General features: G+C 36.8%; 1 protein-coding gene across 4 annotated transcripts in view; it reads right to left on the reverse strand.

Moving 5' to 3' along the window:
- lrp8 (low density lipoprotein receptor-related protein 8, apolipoprotein e receptor) overlaps window positions 1-11,653 on the reverse strand; it is a 183,920-nt gene extending 172,267 nt beyond the window's left edge. For 3 of the 4 annotated variants that reach the window (XM_052559327.1, XM_052559328.1, XM_052559326.1), the window contains exons 1-2: window positions 11,458-11,652; window positions 10,548-10,667 (exon numbers count right to left, since the gene is read on the reverse strand). In XM_052559327.1, coding sequence (XP_052415287.1) covers window positions 10,548-10,667; window positions 11,458-11,551 — 214 coding nt within the window. In that variant the 5' untranslated portion in view covers window positions 11,552-11,652. Of the gene's footprint in view, window positions 1-10,547; window positions 10,668-11,457 lie in introns of all 4 variants that reach the window. The other variant, XM_052559329.1, reaches the window with a different exon arrangement.
- Window positions 11,654-15,494: the final 3,841 nt, after the last annotated feature.

Here is a 15,494-nt window from a genome sequence, read left to right on the forward strand (position 1 = left end):
GAAATTAGTGTTACTTTGCAAAGAAGGCCGAACAGACGTTTGGCACATTTCTGCAGAGAGATGAAGGCCTTGCCTCTGTCCATTCCATTTGCTTTCCAAACAGCATCCTTGCACTCTTTTCATGCCCTAAACTTCAAGCTCTTTTCTTCTTCCCCTTCTCGTTTCTGAAACTACAAAGTAAGCAGCTGAGATATTAGTGGAAACGATATATAGCAGGTGAGCAGAACTGTTGAAAGGGCAAGTTACTAGAGAAATATATATATAGCAAACTTACAAATCAAGAAAGAACTGAAACACAGGTGTTTACAAATGAATTCACCATTGTTAGACAGTTTGCTATCTGACAGGAAAATAACGTGCAATGGTTAGGGAGTAAAAGTGAAAATAATTAATCAGGGTAACAGAGATTAATTTTAATTACAGCAGAATCTCGTGCTCATTTGCGAAGTTTAAAATTTTTTTATACATATAGACATCGATAAAGAACTGATAGACCTAGTCTATTCTTTAAACTTTAAGCCCACCTGGCATTCAGATCAGTGTGCTCTCACCTCAGTAAAGATCAGACAGGCTGTAATCTAATTAGTGAAGCAGTGCAGCCTACATTACTGACTAGCTGTAGCTGTGAAGTTTGTTCTGCAGTCGTGCTGAGGGGTCCGGCTGGAGTGGACAGACCTGCTCTGCACTCATTAAAGCAGCTAAGCACCACCTGGGCTCTGCTCTCAAAGCTCACTAGACTGGACATGCAATTAAAGTATTAATTCAACCACAGATTGAAATTATTTTCACTTACATTCATGCTTTTCCAATCCTGTTATTTTGCAGAATGTCTGAGCGGGTCTTTTCAATACTGAATGGGAATTGGACTCAATTGGGACAGGACTCATTTCTTGCCCAAACATATATGCCTTATTCTCTAGTGTGATGCATTTTTAGAAAACTTAGTCAAATAGAAAGTGCATTAAAATCACTGCAATATTGACTGCTCTCAAGTTTTTTTGTTTATTGTGAATAAAATCATCACAGATTTACTAGGAATATTCAATATGTCGCTCAGCTATACTTATGCAGTATGAAATCCTTTTATAAAATCTGTCTTAGTCAAACTATAGCAGTGTGCTTAGCTAAAGAACCTTAAGAAATGAACTTTGCAGTTTAACCAGATCAACAACTGTGTAAGCCTTTCAACTTCAGTTTTGAAAGCATATTCCACCATAAAAAAAAAAATTAACCAGCTCTGTGTGGGTGCATTATTCAGAACTAAACAGAAAACGTAACACAGTATAAACATTTCGAATAGCATTATTACTGGTGTGGCCTGAGCTGGAGACTTGGGGCCTCACACTAATCTTGCATGGAGACAGGCCTATTGGGGAAGTGTCAGGCTGCTTGCAAACAGGAGGAATGCTTACACGGACATGAAAATAAAGAAGAGACGGAAAGGAGGTGATGGGTCCAACAGACCATGCTGTGCTGGCAAGAAGAGAGAGAGAGGAGACATGGGAAACATTGAGCACAGTCTCCTGGAAGTGCTGGCAAGTCAAAGAGACACTGAGGAACTACTGAGGGCTTTGAAAAATGGGAGGATGGGTAGCAAAAGATACAGGAGGAGAAAAAAGGGGAAAGAGACTTTGAACAGTCTTTTGAGGTCCTTCTCATCCTTAAAAGCTGATTGGCTAAACATTGGTGCTGGACGATAGAGTGAATACTAATGATAGATTTACTATGATATTGCTAGTCATATAAAAATCAACCAACACTGTGCATGCTTCAAAGTTTTTTATGCATCTTTTTGCCTTTCCCTAAGACCATTATATGAATAAATTTGTTTAACTGAACTGATTCAGTGAACTGATTCAAATCTGATCAAATTATTTGTGTGATATTTTCAAATATTAATATGTATATCACAGGTGTATGCGTGTGCATAAATATTGCTTATGTTATATGTTTATAAATGAAACGAATTAAATAAATCTTGCCGTGTTTTAGTGAACAAACAAATGAATGCTGTTTTTACTGCATTTTACTTCTTATATATTATACTATAATTTTTCACAACAATTATTTGACTATAATAGTCTATATTAGTTTTAGATTCTATCAAATTACGCTTAAATTAATATTTAACTTTCTAATTATTAAGAAACTAGAAATAAACCCCCTTTTTGTTTTATTTATAGTACACATCTTCCTTTTCCCCAGTTCACTACAATGCCTTTTTTCCCCTTCTATGTATTTCCCCCCTTTTTCCCCTTCTATGTACTTTTCACTTTCATCATGACATTCTCATTTCACCATCTTATCTCCTGTAAACCACTGCAACTTCCACATTTTCTGACCAGGTGGTCTGTGTGTGAGAAAGTTGAATTGCTCCCCATTGACTGAATGACAATCAGGAAACACCATTAAAAAAAGATGCCACGCTGTGCCACACAAGGCAGAATAAATCATGCATGCACACACAAATAGATCTCAGCAAACTGTCTTAATGGTCTTGGCCAGAATCGCAACCCCTGTAGCATCCCCAATTGCAAACAGCCTAAGCAACCTGATTAAAAAAGATCTGACCTTGTGTGTATATAAGTGTACAGTATGTAGAAAGTCTCACCCTTTGCTCACGTATGTGAGATTTGCATCTATTCAGATGACTGTTAGGCAGGCTGCAAAAGTTTCTTCAAACATCTTTCTCTATCCCTCAGCAAGGAGAGCGCCATACAATATACCAACTCTCCATGTCGTAAATACAACCGTGGGAGTCGTTTAACATCCTCATCTCAACAGAGGATCATAGCTACTTAGAGCAGATATCACTCCCTGCTGCACTGCTGTGATTTAGGACACTTTTCAGCTCGATTTCCACTGCTGACACAGTACAGAAAAACCATGGAGAAAGGTAAGGACTCATGTGAATAAATGAGACTGAGAAAAGTCTGGCCAAGTCGTAGACAAGCTCAGACGAATAATCATCTCTGAAGCTGTGTGACACAAAACCACACTCACAAACACAGATTCCGGCTTACACATTGGGAGAACGTCAATCACTGCAAAGATGGGTATTAGCCAAATGATTTATTCATGAATAACAGGTATTGAAATATTCTTTGGATTCCACTCCAGGCCAAAATTGGGAAAGTGACAGGCGAGCGCGAGCATGAATAACAGGAATGGAAATAAAGCTGAGTCATGGTGAAATATTGTACTAATCCTGGCAGGGATTAGATGGTCATAGACGTACGGTATGCTGTCAGGTGCAAGGAGCGATCAAACAGGAACTGGGATTTTGGGAGTTTGTAGCACCATGACAAACAGTACATACATACACACTAGGATCTTTTGTTTTATAGCATGCGTGAAAAAGCAAAGGACTGGACACTTTCTGTTGTGTTGTTACTCTCTTAAACACAATTATTCATTAGATAGAGAATCAGAATCATTGCAGTTAAGCAAATCAGTCAGAAAAGAACACGAGTCAACAGACTGAATTGGTCAGACAACTTTTCATAGAATCAATTTGGATTGATTTTCACTATTTTATTAAATAGAGTAAGAACTGTCGTTTTGTGTGTTAAATTTTTTTTTTTTTTTTTTATATATACTTAAAAATTGACCATTCCCCTGGTTATTGTTGCTCACTCAGACCATGTCACTCAGTCAAACATGCTCATAAAATGGTAAAAATGGAAAGCATATCACTCATACATGGTCTTGAATGAAGTGTGACGAAACTGTAAAGACTGCAAATCGAAATCCGAGGGAAACGCTTATCATAATGCCTGAAAAGAAAGAAGCCTCATTTGAAAATGATTACAAGTGATAACATTAGTGTAAGTGAAAAGAACTGTTCCTAGCGTTTCTACAACACATTCACAGTTGTAACGCTTTATTAACTTTCGACACTACGATGACCAGAAAGAATAATTAAATATAACATTATGTTGTTTATTTTAGAATGTTGGCTGACAATAGTTTAACGCACAGCATGAATCTCAAGATTTATTTGCGACAACACAACACATTTACAGTATCACATTTTTCAATAAAATAAAATAAAATTAAATTAAAGAGCGTCAAAAATCGATTTTGCCGCTCTGCTCACGACGCTGCAGAAAGATTTGTGAGCGCTCAGGCGCTCTGACGTAGACCGAATGCTTATTTTGTATTTAAAGTGGCTGCAAAGCAAACAAGCTTGTTGATCTCGTGCAGACTAAACACAAGGAGGGTAACGTTATAAGTTAACCTCATTAAATTTTGTTGTGGACGAAATATTAAGATCCTTTACTTAAAATGAACAATCTCAGACACCTTGGTCCACGTATCACTTTTAATTTATTTTTTATATCCCTGTACACAAACAGGGACACATCATAGATTATTGCAAACATGAAACGGCAATAATCAACCTGTCCTATATTGTGCTCTGAGCTGCGTTCTCTGGAATCCTCTCAAGCGGTGGACTTCTACGTTCCGATTGGTTGCCGCCAAAAAACACTTTTTAAACTATTCAAGCTCACATTTTCTGGGAAAAAGTTAGTGCAGGAATAAAACCAATTTAAAAACCCTATTGGGAACCAGGATGATGCTAACTTCTGGGTTAGTGATGAGGACGAAAATCTATCATCACTGCAGCACCTTATCCACTGCAAAACCAAAATCCTGTAAGAACCATGTGTGAGAAGAAGCTTTTTCTACATCCTCTCTTCTATACTACCACCCTGCCAAACCAATCACTGGCCTGTGGTTCATTGTACCGCACTTCTTGTTGAGCAAAAACCACCTGGAATATATCTACCACGAGAATACAACGTGGAAAAAATAATAGATAAATGAAACAAAAAGCATTATTACCACTTCAGCTGCCCTTCACCAACAGCTACGGAGTGTGCTGGAGGAAGTGTCTTTGTTCACCTCTCCCTTTATTCAGTTTGTCACATTCCCCACCCCCACTTGCAGAGAACAAACAGAGCCCTAAGATTTCATATCAGTGAGTAGCTCATGAAACTCACCCAAAAGCTTATCCACAATATCCAGGCAATATCCACAATATGCAGGCGAAAACACGTACGTCGCCCTCTCTTTGTTTCGGTCTTTCTCGCTCTCCTCGGCTCTATTATATTTCCTTAATTAATATATTTTCACATTATATCAGCAGCACAACAGAAGAAATGCAAGTCAAAAATGTCCCATATGCTCTCTAAAGTTTTTGAGATGCGCATATATGCACAAGTGTTGAAAGCATGACAGTTTTGAGAGGACACAGACTGAAAGCTTCATGCTAATAAAGGTTTGCACATTCAAACAAGATGCCATCATTTGGATATAAGTGCTACTTGGGTAAAAACAAGCATCTGTTTTGGTATTTTTAAGATTTTGTGTTTTTGCACAAGCAGGAACTTCTTGCCCTTGACCCCACTGATATGGCATAATCACTCTCTCTTACACATACACACAATCCGCACATAGTGAGACTAATTGGATTAATATAATGCACATCGACAGTTCATGGTCACCCAGGTCTTTGTTTCACAATAGGGCCTTTCGCACTGCAGGAACCTTTTCATAGTACCAGAACTAATTGTGGAACTACCCACTTTTTGGGTGTTTTTGCACCACAGGAACTGGGTGCGATTTTAGTACTGGACAGCCTTTTTCGAGAACCAAATTAGCTCCTACTCCAGAGCAGTTCAACTGGTACTAACCGTGACATAAGTATGCATTGATTGGCCAGATGTGTTCACAAATGCCCTCACCCGCCATAATTTAAAACGCTGTTTAAACATACTGTAAACATTGTGTCAACTTATTTCGCAAGTATGATGAACAGCGATAGATGGACAGACACTGAAGTACAGGCACTTTTAGCAAATGTAGCACTGCCAGTTGTCGTTGGAGAACCTTAGTCCTCCTTTCCGTTCTTTCAGTTGCTTTATGTATACATCTACATTCTATGTCCACTATTTTGAAACACGTGAGACACAACAAAAACACAGCGCCGATCACGGCGTCCTCCATCCTGTTGTTAATGTTATACTTCTTTGTTGTTAACGTTGTTGAACGCCACGCACAAATGACATCGCTGTCTACCAGCTTACGTCACTTACTAGTACACACTGTCAGTGATAATGCAACCCTTTAAATGGTACTGGGAAATAGTTTGTGCAAAATCGTCCCAGTACTGTAGTACTGTACATTTAATTCTGGAACTAAAGCGGTGCGAAAGGCCTTAATAACTTCACTCCCACCATCACAATCACATCTCAAAAGCTCTAACGCATATTTTCTGATCATATTAACTGAACAACAAAACCCGTGGGCAATAACAAAGCCAGCAATAATTACCACAGCAGTAACAGGTTTCCACACATGGATACAAATCGACTTCGTACACAACACATGCTTCACAATTTCAAACAAAGAAAAGTCACTCAAGATTTGCTTTTATTTTTTTGTAAGACAAATTCATGAAGAATATCCTGAGGGCTCTTAAGGTCCAAAATGACAGAATAAAAGAAATGGTCAATATGGCAAATTTGACTATAAATCATTATTCATTTAACATCTTGACATGAACACTACTAGTTACACCGTGCACCGGTGCAGGGGTTGCACCAACTAATCGATTAGTCGACTTCACTGGTCTGCCATTACGCTTTAAGTTTGATGTTGACTAGTCGCCGGTCCTATAGACGGCGCAACAGGAAAAATCTTTGAAGGTCTTCCACATTTACGCTCCATTTCCAAACAGTTAAAATAACAAATACACACATACAATAAAAGCACTTCACATGCATGTGTGATTATATTACTGGACGCTCGAACTTGAAGAAATGTGAGAAATATAACGACCCAAAGACAAAAGAACTGATAGAAATGAGCTGTTATAGGAGCAATAGCCATGTATGCAGCTCTGTGTCATATGCCATAGCTGTACACAAGGTGCTTTTTACAGCTCCAAGCTTATGTTCATTAAAGACGTCATCAGTGACTAGTCGACTTCGACTCGACTTTCATCACATAAAAGTCAACTTTAAGAAAATCATTAGCCCCTACAGACTAGTTTGGTGGATTTGAGAGTTCATGAGGAAAGTAGCACAGCCCAATTTAAGAATTTATCGTTTTGAAATTGTAAATGAATCAGTTGATCCAGATGACATAACTAGTCTGAATGATCGATTCAAGAATTTAGCTGATCCAGTTTGCAACAGTTAACTGCCAGTGATGAATAAACTATGACATAAACAGTCTGCTTAACTTTCAAAGATATCATACAGCTTAAAAAAAACTTTATGATATTTTATTAGGGCTTTTAAGATACTTGCATTATGCTTTTCCCATCCGTTTTGAAGCCTGAAAGCGGTGGTAATCATTAATTGTAATTGTGTAAGAATGTCATAAAAGTGTGTGAGTAAACAATGACCAAAAATTATTTAATGTGTAAATGCAAGAAGTAGCCCTATAAACCTGCTGATCCTGTTTGATAAAAATCCTAAAATCGTTGTGGTTTGCTTCCTTTTTCCCAGAAATGACTCACAGAGCACTGTACCAGAAAAGGTACATAACACTAAAAAAAATATAAAAGAAGTTGGTAGTGATTCAGCACAGTGATATCTGCACTGCAATTACGCAGGTCAGACCATACGGCATCAAGAATGTACACATCATAAAAAATTTATTTCTCACTAAAACTCCTTTCTTCCTGTTAACAAGCCCTATTTCTCACTAAAACTCCTTTCTTCGTTCTTTCTTTTTTCCTACTTATTATTAAACCTGCACCAAAAAAAAAAAAATCCTTCCCATGAGGAATCCTCCTACCTCAAAGTAAACAAATGATATCCTCCTCGATAGGTGCAGCAGTACCAGGAAATGATTATACTAGTGTTTACTCACTCATTTGGCTCCGCTTCACTCGGTGTGTACTACGTGTATTTGGATTGAATAAGAAAGGAGTGCATTTTTACACGTAATACAAGAGCTCAGTCTAATAGCTACACATAATACTGTAAATAGCCTAACCCTTCTAACACAGACCAGCTTTATTAGTTGTAACCTTGCACAGTCATTTAATATAAAAACGAGATATCATTCCCACAGGCATATCTCATTACTCTTAAACATGCAATGCTTGTGATACACTCGGTTAGGTTCATTATCTCAACAGATTCGATAAACATTCCACCGCAGACGGGATACCGGATTATGTCTGTGTCCGGTGACCTTGTACAGTACACCCTATTTGACCTCTTTTTTAGAGACTGAGAAAAAAAAAATTAAAAAAAAGAATTTGGTCATTGGCACTTTGTTATATTTGTAAAACACAGGGTAGTGAAAAACAGTCATGAAACCGATGTCTGAGAGTGGCAACTCCAACACAATACGTGTATCCGAGCCAAAAAAAAAAAAAAATAGCTCTGTCACCCTGTCAATGTCACTGTGAAATAACCAATGAAAAAAAAAAAGAGAAAAAAATAAAAGATTTTATTCAGCATGGTATTACATTGATCAAAAGACATTTATAATGTTACAAAAGATTTATTTTAAGGGTAAGGTACCACTGAAGATTGGAGAAATGGATGCTGAAAATTCAGCAGATTTCAGATTCAGGAAAAAAAAAATTACATTTTAAAATAAATTACAAGAGAAAACCATTTTCTTTGATTTTAAGAATATTTCCCAATAATGGTGTTGTACTCTATCTTTGATCAAATAAATGCAGCCTTCATGAGCTTAAGAGGTTTCTTTCTAAAATATTTAAAACACCAAATTTTTGAAGTAGTGTACAAGCAAATTATGAAACACTCTTTCAGGGCTTTTATCCCAAAATGTACAATCATTACAATCACTTGTTTTGGTCATCATCACACTCAGATTCTCTTATTCTCTTCTTGTTTTCATCAAAGCCCAAAACTAACCGCAAGTAAACAAATCATTAACAGCTACCACGGTTTTAAAAAGTACTATGACAGCATTTTATCAATGTTGATTCATCTTGTAATAATAAACGTCCATGTGACATTCATCATTTAAGATTAAAGGCCATCCTGACACACATAAATAGTCACTAAGCCAGTCTCTAACGAATAGCCCACTTCATCTTCAGACACAAAGCCCTGTGATTAGAATTTGGTACTGAAAAAGAGACACAGAAAGAGAGGGAGAGGGAGCAGTATGTGTCGTGAAGTGTTGCGATTACCGTCTCCATGGGCAACTAAAGAGGAATCCTGCCAATTCTGTGAGTAGGTTGTGTCTGGGAGGGGAGCGCAGAGCACAATCCTTAAGGTATTATTCTAATTCAATGTCTGTCCAAGTCTGCGGCAAAAAACATCCAGAGGAAAGACAGGAGCATTCAGCCCGTTGACAGCCCAAGAGAGCGCTTCTACCTGGGGAGAAACCTCACAGACACCCTGCCTGCTGGAGATACCACGTGTAATAGGGCACCTTAGCATGAATGCCTTTAAACGAGCACAACCGACGCGAGGAAAACACCAGGTGCATGCAACAAACCTGAACCTGGGGGGAAATGAAAGTTGGCAATGACAGGAAAAATTCTGAGTGCAATAATTTCATTATTTCTCTCAAATCAAAATCAGGTGGTTTCATATAACATAATAATTAATAAAAAATGGGTCATCTAAATAAGCAAAAATCCAAAGACTACAGGTTTTTTTGTGCAGAAAGTGATTAAGGCATATATTCAAGTTGCGGATGTATCTTTCTCTTACTTGATAAATGTAGCTAAACAATCCTACCTCACATACTAGTTTTGTGCAAAGCTGAGAAAGCTTAGTAGGAAGCACAGGCCACCCATAATCATGGAACGAGAGCAACAAGTATGACCTTTATAATCCTACACGACTAAAACTCTGGGATTCTATATTGGATCAACATGCCAAGAGTGCAGTGCAGATTTGAGCGACTGCCAATTTATAGCAAGACCGTAAAGTAACTCCAGGACTTTTAAGTTAAAAAATAAATAGTTTTTAAGAAAGTAAAAAATATTCTCTCCACCGTGCCTCCACTTCACCATATTAATCAGTTGACCAAGATAATTACTGCACTTGCAATTAATACCGTGACCAATACATCTGGATAATTACATTTTGTGCCAATTGCGCCTTTCTTCCCTCTGCTGTAGCCTACATCTCAATTAAGACATTCGTCTTGCTGAATACGATTTTTATGTTTGCCTTTTATTAGCAAGTCCTGAAAAAACAATCCTGACAGTCAACCTTCCTCCAAAGTCCTACTTCCATTTCTAGCTAATAACTGGATGTCTAGATCTAATACGCTTCAAATATGCCCATTTAAAATCCCATGCAAACTCAGAACATGATCACACTCTCACTTATTCATGTGACCATTATTAATTAAATAAGGTGCAATTAAAAGTCTCAAGTGTGAAGTTACCTAAAGCCACATCTCGTGACAGATGGGAGTCTTTCCAAAGAAACAGCAAGGTAAGTTTATTCATGCGTTTCAAAACCTAGTAAGTCATAAGACACCTAAACCTACATAAAACACCTGGTAAAAAGAGGGTTCAGATTACTCACGACAATTCTCCTCATCGCTGTTGTCCGAGCAGTCATCGTCATCATCACATCTCCATGGAGTCGGGATACACCTGCCGTTACTGCATTGAAACTGACCGCTTTCACAGTCCGGCTTATTTCCTATCACACAAGAAGATCGGAGTAAATGCAGGGTCCAAACTTTGGGAAGGATCAAGTTTTTAAACTGAGGAACAACCTTAAATATTTGGTTACATCTTTACTCTGCCCCAATGTCAAAACAAACTGTTCAGGGACAAAGTACAAGTTGCATATACTTTTATTATAGATTCACACACTGTACATCACAAGTTGTTGAAAGCTTGAAAAACCTACAAATTCTTAAAAGTTCAGGAAATGAGGGGCAATGTGAAGACATTAGAAAAACATTTAGCACATTCTTAGAAACTGCAGACAAGTTTACACTTAGATCTGTTAACAGCTGTTAGGCAGTAGGCTACTGTCACAGGAAAATCGATGTGCACGTGTGCAATGAAAGGATGCAGAAAATATGATGACCAGTTATAATTGTAGTCTATGAGAAATGACAAACAATGACCTAGCTGAATGATGCACTAGACACACTCATTTGGGAGTAATGTTGCATTTGTATGTTACTTTCAGTACACTACTATTTTCGAAGTAACGTTATAGACTACAATAATTACATTTTAAAAATCGTTTTTTTTTTCTTAAAAAACCCGCAGTAACGACGGCAGGACTAGAACAACATGATATACTTGACCAGTTTACAATACTTTACAATGCAAGCTGCCTAAAGAGAGTTACGTTATAAAGCGCTCTAATAATGTCTCGTCATAGTAAGTAGATGCACGCGGCTGCGCCGGTGTTTCTACAGCATCATTCATTTACATTCATAACAGTGGACTGACAGCGTAAAACAGACACTTACCGTTTACCAGCAAAAACCCCACGAGTATCATATGTACAAGCAGCAGTTGCCCTAAAGCCGTCCACATTTTCACAAAACAAGGTGTTGTGCTCATACGAAATATAAAAGGCCGTGCAGTACGGTCTGTACCTCCCTTCTCGACGCAGCCTGAGCTCTGAGCTTCAGTCTGCTTTCGAAACCAGTTTGAATGGATGACGCCAACGCTGATGGGCGGGGCCTTGCGTGATGACTTGTTTGTATGGGCGGAGTTCATGTTGAAAAATTATACAAGGCGTTACGTGTCATCAGCTGAAGAACAGAGTCGTGGACAGGGTGGAGTAGAAATGGTCTTTAAAATGCCTAGTGGAAAGTTTTGGCCTCATGCTAATGTTATAATGAAGACGTATTAACTTTACATTTTTATTAAGTTGAAATTATATATATAGTAAACATTGGGGGAGGGGGATTCCTAAATTTAAAATTATTCATTTTATGTAGAGGTCATTTATAGAAATCCCTGAAATCCATTTCTTTATATTAAGCTATCTGAAACGTTATATACGTCTCTTCCACCTTTATTTGACACTCTGACTCTAGCATTTTCTATTCGAATTATATTATTTAAAAAAGAAAAAAAAAAACGTGCCCCTTTTAGACTTGCACTCTATTCATTTAGCCTACTAACTGCTTGTTTTCTTAAAAAAAATACTAACACTAGCTACTTTATTATTTTTGTATTCTATCTGTTTTCTTGTTTATTATACAATTAACAAAAAGCAAAAAAGGCCTCACACTAGCTTGCTCTATTCTATTTCTATTCCATCTGTTTTCTTTTTATTTATTATATACTGTAATAAAAAAAAATACTGATTTTGATTGCCTCCATTGTCCTCATTCGCAAGTCGCTTTGAATAAAAGCATCTGCTAAATGACTAAATGTACATGTAAAATGGTAAATGTTATGTCTCTTCCTTTTTAACTATTAATTAAGTTCATTTGAGTGTTTTGTGTTACATTTTATGTTATTTAATTAATGTTTATTGCATTATTTTAGATTCTAGTCATCTTTAAGGTAGCTGCAGGAACTGGCTGGCATTATAAACAAGAAGCTGTCGGAATTGGAGCGCTATGATAAATGGTTCCCTCTTCTTAAGTGTAAAAAAAGAGAATGGAAGAAGGAGAGAGATGGAGAGAGAGAAAAAGAAGTTGAATGTTTTTCTCAGTTGAGAAGGCATCACCATCAGTCAGTTGTCCTCTTTTCTCACACGCATTGAATTGACTCTTAGAAACAGCTTCCTCTGCTTGGGTTCTTTCACTTCGTATCTAGCATCAATTTCTGCAACATAAAATGCTAAGTTAACCATAAAAAGCTCTGTAGCTCATTTTCTGTTGTGAAAATAATCATCAACCATAACTTAAAGGAGAATTTAACCCACAAACCTAATTTATATATTTTCTGTAACCTATATACACATTATCACCTATTATTAGTTCAACTTCAGAACACTACAATTTTAATTATACTTGTCCCCATGAAGTCACAATAGGAATTGGCTATTGACCTCCTGCTTCAATAGGAAATGTGTTTACAAGGGAAAAGAAAACTGAGAGTAAACATTAAATATAGATATCAACATACTTCACTATCTGTAAAAGCAACTTTCTCAAAATGAGTTTTTCCTCATGCACTGAGCCAGAAATATCTACTTTGCACTTACATGCACCAAACTCCAAGATTCTGAATATTTTAAAAGAGGAGTTTGTTCAATTATCATTATTACATTTTATTCCTAAAACGTGTTGCTTTTTTTTATTATTACTATTTTCTTATTTATTTTTGGCTCCTGACAGGTTTTTTTTTTTTTTTTTTTTTCATGTCTTCTGAACGGTTGACAACAAACACCCACTTACCCCCATTGAAATGCTTGGAAGACCAAGGACATTTTTTAATATAACTTTGACTGGATTATTCTGAAAGATGAAAGTCACATACACCCAGGATGCTTCGAGGGTGAGTAGAAGATGGGCAAATTTTAATTCTCGGATAAACTAACCCTTTAACTCCAATGTCAACAAAATGAAAAAAAAAAAAAAAAAAATTTGAATCTGGTTTTATCCAGTCTTCAGATTTCTGTTAAAATGTATGTAAATTGTGCATTTAATTAGATAATGTCATATTTGTATTTGTACAAACTGTTTTAATGCAGTGATTAATGAACTACATTCGTGATGATATCCATCCTATTAATCGAGTGTCTGCAGTTGCTTTAAATTAAATGTTAAATGTAAAATAATAATAATAATAAATAAATAAAAAATCTTTGCCAACATCAAAATTAGAATTTTTGGTGTCAATGACATTTTGACTGGTCTATGAGTAAAAAGAGAAAAAAACAACTGATAAATTGTGTGAGAGAATCAGAACATAAGAGTGGAGGTCAGCTGATCAGCATTTTTCTCTTTCAGTAGCAGAACTCGCCTAAACTGCCAGAACTGCTCGCTGCCAAGCTGCTGACCCAAAAAACAGAGAGATGTTTAGTCGATAACTGGCCAGCAGCCCACCAGCCATTCAGGTGAGAAACAGGTTTTAAACATCATGCGCATCAAAAGATACGACACTGGAGAACTAGTGCACTGCAATAACTTATGAGAAGCAATGGGACATGCCTGAACAGTGGTTCCCTGCCCTCTTTTGAAACACAGGTCGACTTTAATAAAAACCCATTATTTGAGGAAGCATATTGTTAACGTGGTGTGCTTAGCTTTTCTATTTTGCTGTGGTTTGGAAGTTTGATTCCAGTCGCTGATGTTTGAATAGTCTAACAATTAGAGTGTAATGAGGCATTTTATACAAATCACCTCACTGGGTAAGAGAATGTGAAACGGGAACCTTGGAGATATGCATGAATTCATTCCTTTTGCCAATCAGACTGGAAAGTGTGAGTGCCCTTATTATCCCTCAGACCCGAATCAGGTTTTTTCCTCTATGAATTCTCTTTGTTACCCAAGCATGAAAAGATGTGCTATTTCTGACATAGTAAATCATTGTGATTCCAAGTTAGAGGGGATAGTTCACAAAAAAGTTATAATTCCAAACCCATAAGACCTTCTTTTTGGACAAAACAGAACAAACTTTAAAGAACTAAATAACACATAGTAGCATCATAAATGTGGTCCATATGTTTTAACACTTTTTTTGAGGAACAGGCTGAAATTGTCATTCATTATTTACTGAAAATACTGGGTTACTTACAGATGTATTGAATACATGGAACGTGGAACATCATATGGACCATTTTAATGATTCTTTTAAGGTTTTCATCACATTGAGTGCTTTTTGAAGCTTGAAAGTCTCCATTCATTGTCATGCATGAATAACAGTGAGTGCTGTTATTTACAGAAAGTATGAAATAATATGAAAATGCTAGAATATTATGTTGTTTTTGCAACCTCAAGGATGAGACGATATGATGCTTTGTGGTAATCAACAGCACTTGCTGATTACCCCAGGTTTCAAAAAGATTTGAAATTATACTGAACCTGAAATAATAATGGAAATTATTATGGAATTATGGAACTGCACCATCTGCTAATATTTCATTATATTACAGTATATACCAGTTTTTGGAGGCTCTTAAAAGCTTGATATAGATTTTTCTCCCATTTGCTGCATCACAGATCAGGATAGTCGCTAATGAACGTTTTAGGACTGTGAATATTCTTGAGGTGCCATCAGCCAATGAGATTTGTGATAATATAATTTTCCTGTGGTTCCAAAGTAATAACATAGTTGGCTCAAAAAAAGCTGAAAAAATGGTACAATACTACAAATGACATTTCTGCACAAATATAAAGAATTATATGACCTAAAAATGAATGCATCTAAATATAACAGTACTCTGTTAGATAGACTTTATGATTTATTAAACTTCTTTCACACCTTCTATCTGTGCCCAAATGATAAATTGACTTGAAAAAAAGAGAAGACTCTCAAAGGTGGGTAAGCGCAGTCACTTTTCTGGATAACTGTCCTCAACTGAGAGATTAAAGGAAAACAC

The sequence above is a fragment of the Carassius gibelio genome, chromosome B6 (genome assembly GCF_023724105.1).
Source record: "Carassius gibelio isolate Cgi1373 ecotype wild population from Czech Republic chromosome B6, carGib1.2-hapl.c, whole genome shotgun sequence".
In the NCBI taxonomy this organism is placed as follows: domain Eukaryota; kingdom Metazoa; phylum Chordata; class Actinopteri; order Cypriniformes; family Cyprinidae; genus Carassius; species Carassius gibelio.